This window comes from Ictalurus furcatus, chromosome 16, assembly GCF_023375685.1.
Source record: "Ictalurus furcatus strain D&B chromosome 16, Billie_1.0, whole genome shotgun sequence".
NCBI classification, from domain to species: Eukaryota; Metazoa; Chordata; class Actinopteri; order Siluriformes; family Ictaluridae; genus Ictalurus; species Ictalurus furcatus.
In genome coordinates, this window is record NC_071270.1 from 28,880,282 (window position 1) to 28,898,330 (window position 18,049).

The 18,049-nt window shown below is 43.1% G+C and overlaps 1 protein-coding gene across 3 annotated transcripts; it reads right to left on the reverse strand.

Moving 5' to 3' along the window:
* Positions 1 to 3,626: 3,626 nt before the first annotated feature.
* Positions 3,627 to 16,823, reverse strand: lin54 (lin-54 DREAM MuvB core complex component). 3 transcript variants are annotated; one of them, XM_053645775.1, is made up of 14 exons: positions 16,293 to 16,823; positions 13,150 to 13,896; positions 11,332 to 11,449; positions 10,876 to 11,015; positions 10,325 to 10,435; positions 7,833 to 8,043; positions 7,638 to 7,711; positions 7,157 to 7,354; positions 6,970 to 7,061; positions 6,277 to 6,348; positions 6,091 to 6,193; positions 5,766 to 5,903; positions 4,653 to 4,855; positions 3,627 to 4,529 (listed from the first exon to the last, which is right to left on the reverse strand). In XM_053645775.1, exons 2-14 carry the CDS (start codon positions 13,873 to 13,875, stop codon positions 4,331 to 4,333), a joined length of 2,385 nt encoding a protein of 794 aa, XP_053501750.1. In that variant the 5' UTR covers positions 13,876 to 13,896; positions 16,293 to 16,823; the 3' UTR covers positions 3,627 to 4,330. The 3 variants fall into 3 exon arrangements, with proteins under 3 accessions (XP_053501750.1, XP_053501748.1, XP_053501749.1); XM_053645773.1 differs by having other exon boundaries at positions 10,325 to 10,471; XM_053645774.1 differs by lacking the exon at positions 16,293 to 16,823 and adding an exon at positions 14,978 to 16,286 and having other exon boundaries at positions 10,325 to 10,471.
* Positions 16,824 to 18,049: the final 1,226 nt, after the last annotated feature.

Here is an 18,049-nt window from a genome sequence, read left to right on the forward strand (position 1 = left end):
ATCGCTGGTATTAAACTCGTATTTAAATTTTTGAACCTGAAGTTGTGTCTGATCCTGGGATAACCCGTACTGATGTTCTGCTCTGTATCTCTGTGTTCCCTGCCTGTGTTACGCAAACGCCTGCACAAAACGCTGGATGATGTGGTGGATTTGAGTCTTTTTACTGCATCATGAAGAAACCTCGTTGGACGAAGTCTCTAAGTTTGGTCCTGATGTTCCACCCAAATACGACCCAGAGCGACAGCATCCAAACATCCCAGTGCACCACAACACCCTGCACCTCTGAGCCTCTACATCTGCTCCTTTACCTAAGAAAAAAACTATTCACTAAAAGCTTGAGTAAACAAATGTTTTCAGTCAGAGGTGACGAAAGCATGAACTAATATTTCCGCATCATGTAGTGACAATATGTTTCTTATTTTAGAAATATTTCTGAGATGAAAGAAGGCTATCCTAGTAATATTATCTACATGAGCATCAGATGATAGACTGGAGTGAATAATCACTCCAAGGTCTTTTACTGCTGCACATGATGAAACAGAAAGACCATCCAGAGTTACTGTGAGATCAGAAAGATTACTTCTAGCTACACGCGGTCCTAATACAGGTTCTTCTGTCTTATCAGAATGAAGTAAGAGGAAGTGAATAAGCAGTGAGTGTGTGTTCGGAAAGCAGATCCCTCTGTAGCACACGGTTGTCAGTCTGTAGTGGAGAAGTCTGAGTTGGTGAATCATCTGATTGCTTTTTATTGAGTGATGTTTTGATGAAGGAATCTTGGATCTCCTTCATAGATGGTTGACTAGAAGCATTCCAGCTGGTGGTTCCTTGTTCCCTCAGAAACCAGGTTTTAAACTTTGCTCATGACCGACCCTGCTCTGGACATGCAGGACCTGGCTCCAAGTTCACCGCTGTTTTCTCAGGTGGTCCAAGAGTTGCAGATTAACCATCAGGTCTCTAGTGCCTGTGACTCAGACACACCAGGTTCCCTTGAGCGTTTCCATCAGATATTTTAAGAACATGCTGCGCTCGTGTTGGATGGAAACAGAAGCACTGGCGTGAGAAGGTTCACCTTTTGTTGTTTGCTGCTCGTGATGCTGTTCAGGACTCTGTTGGTTTTAGTTTGTTTGGTCTCAGGATGACTGGGAGTCCGTTCCCCGTTCAGTTTTAGTTTTGTTGTCCTTTCCAGGATCTTCACTCCAGATTTGATTTGTGGGATAACAGGAAGTTAAACAGAAACTTAGCCACACTTTTATTTATATATATCTATATCTATATATCTCAGAACTCCTGATTGCAGACTTAAAACTGGTAGATGAAGAAGTACCATGTTCGCAGTGGAAGTAGAAGTGGTGGTGGTGGTAGAAGTAGAAGTGGTGGTGGTGGTGGTAGAAGTAGTGGTAGAAGTAGAAGTAGAGGTGGTAGAAGTGGTGGTGGTGATAGTAGTGGTAGAAGTAGAAGTGGTGGTGGTGGTGGTAGAAGTAGTGGTAGAAGTAGAAGTAGAGGTGGTAGAAGTGGTGGTGGTGATAGTAGTGGTAGAAGTAGAAGTGGTGGTGGTGGTGGTAGAAGTAGTGGTAGAAGTAGAAGTAGAGGTGGTAGAAGTGGTGGTGGTGATAGTAGTGGTAGAAGTAGAGGTGGTAGAAGTGGTGGTGGTGGTAGCAGTGGTGGTAGAAGTGGTAGTGGTAGAGGTGATGGTGGTGGTAGCAGTAGTGGTAGAAGTGGTGGTGGTAGAGGTGATGGTGGTGTGCTCGGATACTCGAGGAGCTCCATCAGCCGTTTTGTGTTGCAGTGTGTTGCTGTGATGAAAGCAGTCTTCAGTTTGGATTTGTGGATGCTCGCCTGGCTGTGTTCGTGTGTATTACCTGATGAACACTGTAAATATCAACACCTTGTGAATTTTTCCCAGTAGCAGGGATGTGACTGCCGTTTCCACTGGGCGTGTCTTTGGCCTCTATTATTTTGTAACGGAGTTATGGAAGAGATGATTTAATATACGTGTCTGAAAACGGTGTAGCTTTTGGTCCACGCTGAAGCTGCTGGTTCTTGTGGTGTTCTGTACATACGCACACTACCACTCAAAAGTTTGTGGACACTCGACCGAAATGTTTCTCATGATGTTTAAAAAGCTTTTGATCCGAAGGTGTGCGATGAAACGTGTGAAATCGGTGTTGTAGATAAAAATATAATCATGCTGATGTATTCGTTTCTTTCATTAGAAAATAAGTCTTATTTACAAAACAAATATTGTTTTTAATCAGACGACTCGAGGGAAATATTCTGAAAAGCAGGAGATGAGTGCGCAGCGGCGGTGTGAACTCCTTTAACACTGTTTATCAGCAGCTCAGGGAAATTCCTCAAGAAATCGGGGAGAAAACAGTTCTGTAAATTCTCGGTAAAAGCGCGTCTGCTCTGAAGATGATAAAATATTAAATTCTTTTATTATTAGATTTTTTATCACAACATAATTCCTGTAGTTCCGTTTGTGTTACTCCAGAGTTTTGAAGCCTTTATTGTTAAAAAAATGTAGGGGAAACAAAGAAAAATAAAGATGAGTGTCCCTAAACCTTTGGCCGGTAGTGTGTGTGTATAAAGTGTATATATAGAGTGTTTCTCATCAGCGGGTGAGTCTCCAGGCCCCCGGCGTGTCCTAACCGGGTCCGTGTCCAGCGCGGGACGGTTAGACGTACAGTGCGGCTCCTCCGCAGTAAAACCAGCAGCGTTCATTCATCTTGTCTGAAAAGTGCTCCGTTACGTGACGCGTTGCTTTCTTTCAATCACAAACATCTTTTGTTGGAAAAGTAAGGTTTGGAAATATAAAATGTTTTTATATTCATAAAAAAAACATAAAATAAGTCATAAAATAAACATCTCTAACAGTTTGTACTAAAAAACATTTTTAAAAGGGTCTGAGACCTCCGTGCCGCGCTGTAGTTATTGTACTGTACGTGTTAAGGATGCTGTTGAAACTTTACGGCCAGAAATCTGGCACGTGTGGCTTCTGAAAGAGGGAAACAATCATCATCTTGACCTAAAGGATTAAATCGCCAAATCTAAACAGTGTACAAATGAATAATCAGTGGAACGTGATTAAATACTCCGCTTGTGCTCGCTCGCTCTCTCTCTCTCTCTCTCTCTCTCTCTCTCTCTCGCTCTCTCTCTCTCACTCATCAACACCTTCACACTCCGAGCAGCAGATCGATAGAGGGAGTGTGTACAAATCAGGTGATTTACACCTTTTTACTAAATGTTACTGTTTTATTTCCTGTTTACTGAACATACTGCAGAATCACTTCTCAGCGGAGTTTTCATCATCACTGCAGGTTCCGACCGCACAGCTAGTGGTGGTGGTGTTATTACTACTACTACTACTACTACTACTACTACTACAACAACAACAACAACAACACCACCACTCTCTTCTACCCACCTGAAACCTGTAATGGGGAAAGGTGCGTGTTCCTGTATATATTTTTAAGCTGCCGATTGTAAGCTGTTTATCGTGATTGTTTAACATGAGAAGTCACAGACAGGGAAAATAAGAACAAGATGAACAGGACAAGCCGAGTGCTCTGTGTGGAGAGAGGGCGGAGTGGAATACACTGAAGAAGAGAAGAAACCAGACAGACAGGTGAAAGAGATGAACAGGGTTTAGTAATAATGCTTTAACCTTCCTTCACTTCAGCAGGAACGCGGTCGTATAAACCGGACTCGAGCGCGAGACTCCCACTCCGCGTCCACTCTCGGGAATTTCTGGAATTAGTAAATAAATACTGATGCATTATGGAGAGGCTACAGTAAAGGCTACGTACTGTATACAAGTCATGATTATTGAGCTGAGGTTATTAGCGGTAAATAAACAGCAAGAGCAGACGGCGAAACAACGGCACAGGAGGAAAGCCTTGTTGGGAAAAACACACGGGGGGAGGAATAAACCGCACATGATAGTGGGTTTAAAATGAGAAGACTAACAAGCATAAAAACTCTAAAATCAATTCCCCTCGACACAAGTGACCTGTACAAGCGCACACACACACACACACACACACACACACACACACACACACACACACCAGAGCGATGCAGATGAAGCTGGCAGTCCTTGCAGTTCTCATCTTATAAAGTCTGTCTCTCTGTGTCCACTGTAGCTCCCCCCCCCCCCCACACACACACACACGCGCACGCTCGTGTACGATCAGCTAATATCAGTCTCACTCTGTATAAAAGCACGAGCTCCGTCACGGGAATGCCGCTGACAGGACAGAGTGTGTTACAGGAAGTCTGATCCAGGATCAGTTCCCCACTAGAGCCTATCCCAGAACCACAGCGGGAGGTTCTAGCAGTTGATGGAGCAGTCCGTCTTGGCTTTAGCAGCAGAGCTGATGATTCTGCGCAGACAGTGACCGAACTCCTCCAGGATCAGTCTCTCTGCCATCGCCTGAGGCTGGTTACAACGCTCTGCCTTCCTCGCCTGCTCCAGGAGACAGTCACACGTCGCCTCGGCAACCTCCTTCGTTACGAACGTGTACGGCAACCTGGGCGAGAGAGAGAGAGAGAAAATCAGACAGCGTTAGACAGAGTTGGACAGAGAGTCAGAGAGGGAGAAAAAGAAAGAGATTATGGTAATTAAGGACAGTAATTTTAGCGGAGCGTCGTACTTCCCCCCGCTGCTGCTGATGGCCGGAGCGGTTCTGGTCAGCAGGTCTGAGATCTGAGAGGACAGTTTGGTTTTAGCTGCAGTCTGCTGCTGCACTCGCACCTCCGCCGCATCCGCCAAGTGCATCAGAGTCTTCCTCTCAGGACTCTCCTCAAAGTTCTTACAGCCCACACACTTACAGATCGACGAGCACATGATCTTCGCCTGGGAACACGAACACACGCGCGCGCGCGCACACACACACACACACACACACACACACACACACTGATGTGACAAAAAATATCACATCACAATTCATTGCTACAGTTTCAAGAAAACCCCCACTGCTGTGTTAGTTTCATTTTACTTTTATTTCATTATTTCAAAACTGTTCATTTTAATCCATTTCTATAGTTTATTCTATAGGCTTATTTCAGTATTTAGCATTTTGTGTGTGTGTGTTAGCTCTGAGTGCTTGTAAAGTAGTAATAATGAAGTGTTCTCTGAATAAGTTGGTTTTATTCCACAGCGCTGTTGAATTCTCGATTCTGATTGGCTGACAGGCGTTCTGAGGTGTGCAGTGATTTCTCAGTAAATGCACAGCTAAAGTAGTTCCAGTTTCAGGTCTTGACCGTTTTACAGTTCCATATCACTTCGCCGAGTCAACTGAAATAACCGAAAAGTTATCCTGCTGTCCAACGCAGCGCGCGCACACACACACACACACACACACACACACACACACACACAGCTAACAACAAACAACATGACAGAAAACTACGATTTTCCAGAAAGAAGTAGTGAATAACTGACGACGGGACCAGAGTCGATGATTTCTCTCATAGGTTTTATGGCATAAGAGTAGCGCTGTGTTAAAATGATTTATTTATTTATTTATTTATTTATTTAACATGGAAAAAGAGAAATATATTTTTAAAAATCCTAAAAAACAAACAAAACCTAATCATTTTGAATAATTATAAAACTACTGAGGAAATCTGAAAGGTTTACCGTGACACCCATTCACCATTGAATTAACAGGATCCTTAACAGTTTACCTTCACGTTTAATGCTTTATTTAAAAAATACTAATAATAAAACACAAACTGTACCCGTTAGACAGCGAACTCACCTCATAGCACTCGCAGTAGTTTTTTAAACACCCCGACTTTTTACAGTTACAGCCTTTACTGTGTCTCCTCTCCGATTCTCCTTCCTTCCCTTTACCGATCTTGGGCTTGAAGGCCACCGGGTTTCTGTCCAGACACGCCTGAAACCGTCACATCAAATGGTGTTAGCGGTTCTTTATGAGGACGTAGGTATTTCTGGTGCTTCCCAGCTCCAGTCCTGGAGGTCTGGTGTCTCGGACCTTTCCCTAATGTTCACTCCGCTCTTAAACACACACTGTACACTAAATCCGGAGAACAAGCATGAAGAACAGAAATAATCCTCGATACCTTAATGGCTTTAAGGCGATCGCCCTCATGGTCCAGGTTGTTGAAGCAGTTTACACAGTTGCAGTTGTTACAAAATTCTCCGTTTGCAAAGCAGTCACAATATCTGAAAGATGACATTTTATTAGTAAACTGTATGAACTGATATATTTCAGAAAGAGTGAGAGAGCAGTGCAGGAGCACACGTACAGTTTGAGGCACTGGGACTTGGTGCAGTTGCAGGGCTTTCGCGGTCTGGACGTCGTCTCTGATGGAGATAAACTGCAAAACACCAAAAACCTTATTAGAACTCATTCTTTTTCCCATTATTGTGAACTTGTTGCGAGAGAGAGAGACACACAGACAGAGAGAGAGAGAGAGACACCGACAGAGAGAGAGACACACACACAGACAGAGAGAGAGAGAGAGAGAGAGAGAGAGAGCGAGAGAGACACACACAGAGAGAAAATGTGGTATTCTATATAATCTATTTTAGATACCAGAATGAAAGCAAACCTCTGCATGATTACTACAACAGATCCACAATATGTTACACTCATGCAGTTAAGAAATTCTGTTCATAAAGGGGAAAAAAAACATGTAAAACTGAGAGACCCAAACCCCAAGATCCAAAAAAGAAGGATAAATTCTTATTTCTTATTAAATGATATAAGAAATTCTTATTCTTATTCTTAAACTCTCTCTCTCTCTCTCTCTCTCAGGTTCTTAGGCATGGCTTTAATATTAAAAACCTTAAACTTTACATTAACATTAAAAACTTTATATATAGTGCACACAATGTGCTCATTACATAAAATATATATCCGGAAAACACTTTAAGAATTAAATGAATAATGCAATCTTATTATTCTTTAATTCATTTTTTGTGTGTGTGTGTGTTACCCATTCAGAGGAAGCCTGGCCTGGCTCTGGATGGAGCTGGGGGTGGAGAAACCTGAGCTGCTCGCCAAAGTCACAAACGTCGACTGCTGGAGCTACAACACAAGTTAAAGTCAGTGAGACTACATGAGCCACGGGTCAGTCTCCTCACCTGTATAACCAGGTGCACCTTACAGACACTGACACTCACCTGCGTGACGTACTGGGCTGGCAGCACGGCGTAGCCCATGTTCCCCGAGCCCGGGGCCGGAGCGAGCACGGTGCCCGGGGGCAGGTTGGTTAGGTTGGGCTGGATCTGAGGGAGAGGAGCAGCCGGCATGATGAGCCTCTGCTGCGTCTGGCTGCTGCTCATCACCTGAGCTGCTGAGGTCATCGGCTTCGGCACCACCTGAGAAGGAAATGGAGCACCACACACACACACACACACACACACACACACACACACACACTCTGAGTACTTGTGAAAACATGAGGTTCCACTCTGTTTTGGCTTTTCCCCTGACTGTCTCCCTACTCTTGCCCAGTTCCCACCAACCAGCCTGCTCTCCCGTACAAAACAGGACGGACGAGGGCTAATACGACCTTTTTCCGAGACACACGAGAAGCCAAACGCATCTCTTCTACTGCTTGTGCTCGTAATATATCCAGAATTGTGAGAATAGCGATGTTACCTGCTTGACGGTCTGAGCTGGAACGATGGGAACGGACATCCTCACTGCAGCCGTGTTCATCACCATGGGCTTTGCTTGATAATAAAACAATAAGCCAACGTCAAGCGTTATTTTAAATAAGAATCATCGGCATACCACTTTGTCCGACAGTGTGTGTGTGTGTGCGCGTGTGTGTATATGCGCACACGTTCATACCAGGCTGGATGGTGGTGGGGTTGGTGGTCGTGCTGGTGTTGACCGTCTGGACCGCGTTCCCGGTGGTGGCCGTGACCAGGCGCACGTAATGGAAGCGGCTGCCGGGTACCTGGATCTGCTGAACGTTGGGAGGTGTGGCCAAGGGGATGATGGTCTTAAACTGAGGTGTGTTGACTCCGCCCACTGTCACAGCTTGCACCGGTTTCACTGTCTGTGTGAGGAGCGAGGAAAATACAGACACCACACACACACACTGTTCATGTCAAGTTTCACACAGAAACATTAAAACATCTGATGTATACTTTACGAGCGTATGAGAAGATCTGGAATTTCAAGAGAAAGGGATTATGGATATGACTAGGAGGAAGATGCTGATCATCATATCTGCAGGTATCAGAACTTCAAATTTGATACTTAATACCATATTCAAGACATTTCCATCCACACGAATTTTTTAAGCCCTGCACGTCACTTCAGTCATGCTACAAGATACATCAGATATAATGGAGTGTGTCTGTGCAGATACGTCTGTTTCTGGGTTTAATAAACTGCAGCAGGGTAAACACCTGTACAGGTAGATGGGAGACCAGAACAAACATCCTTTCTGCATTAACATTTACTCAAACACTGAAAGAAAGAAATCCAGTATTTCCTTCCCATGACTTTCCAAGAGAGGGAAAAAGCTACAGACAGATGGATTACGGCAGTCAGAAGAGAAGATGTGGAATTTACCATCACTCCCTCAGCAGCTGTATTAGAAACCCCCTCCTCCCAGCAACTGTATTAGAACCCCTCCCTCGGCAGCTGTATTAGAAACTCCCTCGGCAGCTGTATTAGAACCCCCCCCGCCCCCCCAGCAGCTGTATTACAATCCCCCCCCCCCAGCAGCTGTATTACAATCCCCCCCCCAGCAGCTGTATTAGAACCCCCCCCTCAGCAGCTGTATTAGAACCCCCCTGCCCCTTCAGCAGCTGTATTACAATCCCCCCCCCCCGGCAGCTGTATTAGAATCCCCCCCCAGCAGCTGTATTAGAATCCCCCCCCGGCAGCTGTATTAGAACCCCCCCCCGGCAGCTGTATTAGAAACTCCCTCGGCAGCTGTATTAGAATTCCCCCCCCCAGCAGCTGTATTAGAACCCCCCCCTCAGCAGCTGTATTACAATCCCCCCCCCCCCGGCAGCTGTATTAGAAACTCCCTCGGCAGCTGTATTAGAACCCACCCCCCCTTCAGCAGCTGTATTAGATCACCCCCCCCCCGGGCAGCTGTATTACAAATTCCCTCGGCAGCTGTATTAGAACCCCCCCCGCCCCCCAGCAGCTGTATTACAATCCCCCCCCCCCAGCAGCTGTATTAGAACAGCCCCCCCCCAGGCAGCTGTATTAGAACCTCCCCCGGGCAGCTGTATTAGAACACCCCCCCCGGCAGCTGTATTAGAATCCCCCCCCAGCAGCTGTATTAGAACCCCCCCCCCCGGCAGCTGTATTAGAAACTCCCTCGGCAGCTGTATTAGAATTCCCCCCCCCAGCAGCTGTATTAGAAACCCCCCCCCCCGGCAGCTGTATTAGAAACTCCCTCGGCAGCTGTATTAGAAACTCCCTCGGCAGCTGTATTAGAATCCCCCCCACAAGCAGCTGTATTAGAACCTCCCTCAGCAGCTGTATTAGAACCCCTCCCTCGGCAGCTGTATTAGAATCCCCCCCACAAGCAGCTGTATTAGAATCCCCCCCACAAGCAGCTGTATTAGAACCTCCCTCAGCAGCTGTATTAGAACCTCCCTCAGCAGCTGTATTAGAACCTCCCTCAGCAGCTGTATTAGAACCTCCCTCAGCAGCTGTATTAGAACCCCTCCCTCGGCAGCTGCATATTTAACACGTTTGAGACGTGAACTTAAGACATTTCAAAAGCCTTAACTGAAGCCTTCTTTTTAGATTAAGGAATTTAAGCCGATACAAGAACCCACAGACTCGCTGTGATTGGTCGAACAAGGATGTGAATCCAGTAGCGTTGAGCTTCTGACCGGAACTTTTTCCCCCTGCGATGATTCCGGTTTTTCCTATTTTCACTCAGCCACAATATTTTGATGAAATTCCTCCCATTACGTAATAACATCCTCTTAATAAATACAGACTGATTGATTTACCTTGGACCAGGTAACTCACACATCAGGAGCAGCTCACACACAACCTAAATATTCGCCTGGTTAAAGAATAAAGCTAATTAACGTTGATGATAAATACGGTGCAGCAAATTACAGAAGCCTGAGCTGACTGTTTATAGTAAAATAGGAACACGCTCATTACTGAAGTTCCTGTGTGACTGAAATGAGCAAAACAAGACAGGACACACCAAGAAACTACACAAAATATTCATTTCATTTTACAGTTTATCAGAGAAACATTAAACAGTAGTTTACTGCTGAGGACAGGTTTATGTGAGGTGTGTGTGAGAGAGAGAGAGAGAGAGAGAGAGAGAGAGAGAGATGGATAGATACCTGGGCAGTGGACTGACTGCTTCCTGCTTTCGCTGGTGAAGTACAAGGTGTCTGCTGCATGGTGAGGATCTGCTGACCCAGAGCCACGTTCAGAGGCACGGCCACGGGTTTCTGCGGAGAGTTAGGAGGCTGAGCGGCCACGGTGACCTTCACCACGAGGTTCACAAAGAGCACAAAACAGAGCAAATACAGCAGCAGAGTTTGAGGAGGAAATGAAAGAATTTTATTACAGGATGATTAATAAAATCTCATCTGTACAATCTGCTCAAACCGATCCGCTTCCAAAGCTTCAACTTTCATGCTATAACACCGTCAACACCGTCACGCTTGTCATCTCATACAGCGCTGACTAACCGAGCCTCTTACGTTTGTGCTGTGAATGTTGCGACACACACCCACTAACTTCACATGAAGGACAAAAACGCATCGCCAACCGACAAATTAGCACCTGAGCTAAACACATCCCAAATATTTCACTATAAATGTATTTACTGTGCTTCAGAGTGGAGTTCTCCTTTAAAGACGGTGTCAATGTCCGTGGAGAGACGCACCTTGTTGGGAGATTTAAGAGGAGAAATGGCCATTTTGCTGCTGCTGCTGGAGGAGAGACTCTGTGGCGTCGTGCTGATGGTCTCTCCGATGGTGATGGTCCGTGGAGGGGTCACTGGTGTACTCTGGGTCAGAACCCGTCCTGTGGGAAAGGGAAAAAGTACAGGAACACCTCACTGAAAGAACACAGCGATCACGCCCGGGTCCGAGAGCGTCTGAGCGAAGTGGTCTCGGTCCGCTTCAGAGTGAACTCTAGCAGTGAGAACTCGGCTGCGGGGAGTGAATCGATCACTGTGTGTTTCCAAATCCCTTTGTGGAGAATGACGTTACTACCCGACTTAGTGTTTTAAACCGTTCTTGTTCATTTTCCAAAACGGATGAATTACTTATAACTTCCTGGATCATCACTGCAGTCGGGAAGGTACGTGCTCAAGCTTCAGGTGAATCAGGTAACTCACCTGTGACCATAGGAGTGACTGTGGCTTGGCTCGTCAGGCCCTTGTTGTTCAGGGCTTTGGTGATGATCAGCTTGGTGATCATGGGCCCTGCTGTGGAGACCGGCGTCTTTTTTGTTATCTGTCAAAAGCGGGGGGGGGGATGGGACATAATAAAACATCAACACATTTAATACTTTTAACGTAAAATAATATGGACACAGAGGGATTTATAGCTGTGAGTGATATCAGGAATTAACTTATTTCACAGATATTCCACAACTATGACGGGATAAAAAGTATGATGCATCATTCTAAAATAAAAACAAAATTATTGGTGGTAACCTGCTGTGGTATAAGAGGAATAAAACACTTGGGGATGTGCTGTTGTAGGAAAACTTCTGGGTGGTGACAGTAACTCCGCTTCATCACACGACCCAATCACTCAGTACTTTACTACATCAAGCAATACAAGAGTCATTTCGCTTTAAAAAAAAAAAAAAAGGAGCCATTTTGTAAAGAGTCATTTTATGAAAAAGCTGGTGATAACAGTAGCCAAGTTTCCATCCACTTTTTGCAATTTTCTGTTATCGACAAAGTGAAACCATTTCCACACATTATTTTGTGTGTATCGCAAATCTTCTACCTTTATGTCCTCAAATCTTTAGAGATCGACCGATAATCGGTTTTACAGATATTTTTCCCAACGTTTATGCGTTTTTACATAGTGGGATATTGGTTTTGTAATAGCGGATCCTCCGATAAATGGCGCCATCTTGTGGCCGTTTTGAGAGTTGTACGCAGGGCCACCATTGCAGCGCTGCATCTGTTAGAATTATTTTTATGCGCGTTATTTGTTTTATCTGTTTGTTTACCTCATCGAAGCTTTTATTTATATACATTTTTTTTAAAAAGACGATCTGTTCAGTGGTGTTATCATTGTGTCAAAAACTAAATTAAAACTATAAAATAAATAAATATCGGTTCGGCATATCGGTTATTGGCAACATAAACATGTAAATAATCCATATTTGTAATAAAAAAAAAATCAATATCAGTCGATCTATACTTACAATTTTTTTTTTTTTAAATTACTGCCGATTTTCTGCATATTTTGGCCGAGACGTGTCATGTGACATCATCACAACACATATCCAGCCTCTTTGATTCAGGTGCGTTAAACATAAGTAAGCTAAAAGGTCTCATTTACCAACAAACATCACTGTGAAAGGGCGAAATCGCAATCCCACAAAATAATTCTGCATGCTAATTCAAGCAGTTTTCTGTAAAAAAAAAAAATTATTAAAAAAGCGCAGGTTGCATCGCAAATTGTGAAAAAAGACGCAGAATTGTTGAGGAAATCGAGCATTTTTGGTCGCGACAATCACAAAAAAAAACCCTCCACGGAATCCTGTACGGACGGTTTAAAGAAAAATGTGGCGTTATATCAGATTGCCGGATGTAGCAGAGGCCAGAGACTCTGCACAGCGTAGTTCCTTGGCATATCTTGTGCACAGTTTTACGGTGCGCTGCATGGCGCACACACACACACACACACACACACACCACTATTCTTCCCACAACAGGTGGATATATTGTCACGACACTTTTTTTTGCGTTTTCAAACTATTTTTCGCAACATTTTTAGTACACAATTTATGTGCTAAAGTTAAACGAAAAAAGATTGTCAACAGATTTTATTGATCATTTGTGTTTCAATCAGCTAAACGTTAAACGTTGATAAATGTATCAATGCACCAATCCCCCCCCCCAATTCCTTGGATGGAAACATAGCTAGTTACTGAGTATTTTACACACACACACACACACACACACACACACCTGTACAGTTTTGAGTTGCTGGGCCTGTAGAGGGGAGGAGGATCCCAGCAGCTGACTGGCTGAGCTCACAGCCTGTACTCCAATCACAGGCTTGGTCCCCGCTGATACCACTTTGAACTGCGTGGGCTGAGGCTTCATGTCGACGCCCGTGCCCTGAGACGTGGCCGGTTTGCTCCATGTGTTCGGCAGCGCCAGGACAATCGGCTGCCCCATTTTGCTCAGACCCGTGACCAGGAGTTTTTGCCCTTCCTGTTTGAGCAGTGTGGTACCAGGAGACTTGCCGTCCGCAGCCACTTTGTTGATGATGAGCTGGTGGTTGGCCGGGCTGGTCGGCGTGAACGGGGACGAGAGTTTGGCGATGCTCTGACCCACTACAGGACTGCTGGGCTGCGTGGTGGTCACAGCGGAGGTACCGGTGGCCATCTTGGGGCCGGCAGAGGAAGAAGATGTGACGACGAGCTGAGTCCCGGCGCTGACGCTGCACAGCGTGGAGTCTGTCGCAGTCAAGGTGGTCAGAGCTTCCGTCTTCTGCATCGGCGTGGTAGCGGGACACAAGCTGACGATTTCAGGCACCTCTGTTTCCATAGGAACCTGAGCCGGCTCAGGGGCCGAGTGGGACGACTGAGCCGGGGTCTCGGCAGGCGGGTCCTCCTCCATGGCCATGGCCTCGGTGTCCATGATCTCATCCGGGAGGATGCTGTTCAGGTCAGGAGACACCACGTCCATGCTTTCACACACACTCCGTCACTGAAACACAGACAAGTGTACGCCGTACGTGAGGAAGCGTATATCTCATGACATTCACCCGTCAGACGCAACGTTAAAGACTAACGTTACAGCGCTGGACAGAACTGTATTGAAGCTGTGTGATCAATACACCCGAGACGCTGAATCGCCCGAGATGTTCATGGTGATGATGTCATCATAAATAACCAACAAACCCACTGTATACGCTCGTGTCAGTCAGTTTTTTAAAAAAGGTTCTTTAATGGTTCTTTACAGCACCGTAGGTTCTGCAAAGAACCCTCTTCGTGTCACAAACCATTTTTCATTGTATAGGGTTCTTGAGTCGAGTTATGCGTTTCTGTGGAGATTAAAGGAGTCCTTTATGCTTTATTACATGTTCTTCAGAGCAGTGATTTGGTTCTTCAAGCCATCATCCCTTGCCAGCTTAAAGTGAACCCTATAAGGTTGTTTGTGGGACTGGAAAAGGTCTCATGAACTTTACTTTGGTCCCTTAAAGCACTAACTAAAGGGTGAGAGCATGGTTCCTCATGGCATTGCTGTGAAGAACCATTTCTGAGAAGGATCCAGTGATTCAGGGTTACTTCTAATCTCTAACCACACACATTGGATTATGTGATATTTCAACACCTATATTGTGTTTTAACCATGTGAATAATTTTTAAACTCCACTACACAGTTTAAATCACACATTAAACAGCTTTGAAGAATAAATATTTTAAATAACACAAATATATAAGAAAATTTTTTTTTTCTTTTAAATCAAGCTATTTAGAGGAACATTTATTAAAAGTAAAGTAAAGATATGACACTAGTAATGGACAGCCAAGTGATTAGTGATCATAATGTGCATTGTTTTATTAAATTAACATTAATATTAGAACGTGCTACAATAGAAAGCATGTAGAAATGTAATAAAGGAATAAAAAGGAGCAGAATAGCTCAAATGAGATGAAGTTCAGGATAAATAAAGACTAAACACACACACACACAACAAATCCAAGCATGTCGCAGTGTTTAGTGTTTGTTACTGTATTAAAAAGGGATTATAAATCAGAAGATAAAGTGAGTAAATAACGCAAACCCGCCGCGTCGCACTTTCAGGCCTCGGAGCACAAACCCGACTTCACTTCACGCCTTCATCCAGGGAATAGAACACACTTTATATACACTTCTCCTCCATTCTGAGGATCTACAGTGTTCGAGTGAGGGAAATATCCGTGTAAATGCTGGTAAATAAACTGGAAAGAGCAGTAAACAATCCCGAAAACAGAGTCGGGCGCTGCGCGTCTACTTTCTATTTCAGGCCCGGGGTTGGATTTCGAAAGATCCGCCATTTTCACCTCGTCATCACATCCTGTGCAGGAATGAAGCAGAGAAACACCAGCACAGAGCACACACTGGGAGGCTTCCACCCCAAAACAGCCCTCATCTCAACGAAAAAAGAAATCAATCAGAAATACTCGCATAGCGGGAGATTAGAAACTTCATTTATATAAAAATACGCTTCTGAACAAAACAGAAACTAGCGCACGACTCATGCGTTTCAGTCTGCAGAGTTAAAGTACTTTATTATTATTATTGTTGTTTTATATAGGCTACACCTTTATATATTTATCCTCCTAACTGTTGGGAAATAAACAGGAATGGATTTAAAGAAGAAGAAATTTTAAGATCACTGATAATAACACACCATAAATGCTCCCTAAGCGAGTGTGTGACAATCATTAACCTTAACAACAATAATGATCCTGAATCCACAACAATTATATCACAATAACTGGTCAATATCTACCGCTGTTGTAGGACTAAAACTGTTTTTTTTTAAAAGCACAATATTATCACTTTATCCCCGCTAATAAGCTTTTAACCTACACAGCGAACAAAAATAAATACAAACCTAATAATGCTTGAGTTAAATATAAACACAACTACACGCTGATTTTTCCCCCCGACATAAAAAATATACACTTATTAGGATTAACAAATAAACATAAAACTTGATAAGCAGAGTAAAGAGAATTCTGATAAACACCGCTGCTGTCATTAGCCAGACTGTCAAACTTCCCCAAGTTAGCATCAGCGGCTAATCAGAAACCTTCGCTAGCTAGCGAACTGAGCTACACGTACACAGTCGATAAAATCATCACATCACATCGAACCGACTCGGTGTGATACAACAACAACTTTCATTATTATCCTTCTGACTGTTTGTGTCAGGAAATTTCCTTAAAATAAATAACCACCACTTCAGCTAGTGACTCTGATTAGCCATCAGCTGTTAGCTCAACCCGCTAGCCGCTTTAGCACTAGCATGCTAATATCATATTGCCTCGCACTGAACAACACACACACACAGCGAGAGAGAGAGAGAGAGAGGAGGACACCGCAATGCTTACACTTTGCCGAAATCTCTGTCACAGCCGATTTCTGGGGATATGGCCGCTCTTTTTGCTTCATTCATACACGGATAAGTCCGACTCGGTGTAGCGACATTTTCCACAGTTCGCTTCGGAAACGAATAGGATTGTTTAAAATACCGCGCCGAGCGCCATTTCACCTCTAACAGCCCATAATATGGCCCCGCCTTCACAGGAGACGACACACGACGGCTGTATCCCAAACAGCACCGCACTCACTACATAGGCGCACTATGTTACGCATAATGAAGCGACTTTCGCGGCCTTTGAAGTGCACTAGATGATTCCGTTGGAGCGAATTGGGAAATAACTTGTTTTCCGAGCTGCTTCCGGTGACGCCTTCATCCGCGTAGCTACAGGGAGAAAAAAAATAACAAGTGAAAAAATACCTCAGTAAAAAAATAATAAATGATATTAAAAAAGCACACATAAAAGATGGAACTATGTAGAAAATGAGATGAATTTGTCTGATAATACTTTAGTTTTTAATACATCTTATAGATATGAGATAGAAAAAAATACAAATACACGAAAAAAGGACAAATAAAAAGATTTAACAAATATACAGAAAATTTGTTGAATTGAAAATCCACTTTTGTTTGTGTGTTTATATTGTATATTGTTGTATATCTATATCTATATATCTGTGTATAAAGTAAAAAAATAATAAAGTATGTCAAACAGGACACATAAAAGAAACTGTAGCTTATAAAATGAGTTTAATTTGTCTAATAATACTTTATTTTTTTTTACATCTCATAGCTATAAGATGTAGGCTAAAACACGGTAGATAATATTAATACGTTTAAACTGGATACAAAATATGAAAATATGTAGAAAATGAGTTTAATTTGTCTGCTGACACTTATATATCTAGTTATAAAATAGTAAAAATAAAAATCTTAAACAATATTAAAATAAACACAAGAAGCAATTTCAAAAATATGCTGATATTGAGTTCTATTTGTTTGATAATACTTTTAGTATTAGCAGTAAATAATATTAATACATTTAGAAAGGACACTATATGACAATATGTATTAAACAAAAGTTTGCGGATACTTTTTTTTTATAGCTAGAATATTACAACATTATTAAAACAGTACTGTTGTTATATACAGCACTGTGCAAAAAAATAATAATTCTGTAGAGCAAAGATGCCCTCAAAAAGAATTAAATTAAATGTTTCTACTTAAAACAAAACATCTTGCAGAACCAGCCACGGTTCTTCTGGAGCCTTTAACAGTCACGCTCACTTCTTATTTTTACAAATACACAACTTTAATTCAAAGAAGTGTTTGATACACAAACTGTAAACAGATCTTGAACTTTTTCAACACCTTTTAGATTTTTGATATTTAACCCTACAATGCACGAACCAAAAAAAAAACCTTCACAAACGCATAACGGGGGTCAAACTGACCCGTACTGGATTGAATGGTTGAATAGGGTTAAATATCAAAAATCTAAAAGCTGTGCGTTATACCTGACACCTAGATGAACACTTTACAGTTGGTTGTGTGACTGTACGTCATTCCCTTCAAATTCTATTGAGCTTTAAATTATGGTATATTGTGTGTATGACCCCATTCTGCAGTGAAATTCATGTCTAATTTAAATATGATTTAATAGTTTATTTTGATAAATATCACAAATCTAACAGGTGTGAGTTATACCTGACACCTAGATGAACACTTTCCAGTTGGTTATATGACTGTAAGTCATTCCCTTCACAT

Bases quoted from the DNA above. Each gene is read 5' to 3' on its own strand.
- lin54 (XM_053645773.1), bottom strand. From the start codon at position 13,875: ATGGACGTGGTGTCTCCTGACCTGAACAGCATCCTCCCGGATGAGATC. The intron at 10,472-10,875 runs GTGCGTCTCTCC...CTCGTGGTGAAG, and splicing joins CTCTTAAATCTCCCAACAAG to GTCACCGTGGCCGCTCAGCC. The intron at 5,904-6,090 runs GTATCGAGGATT...TGACGGTTTCAG, and splicing joins ATCGCCTTAAAGCCATTAAG to GCGTGTCTGGACAGAAACCC.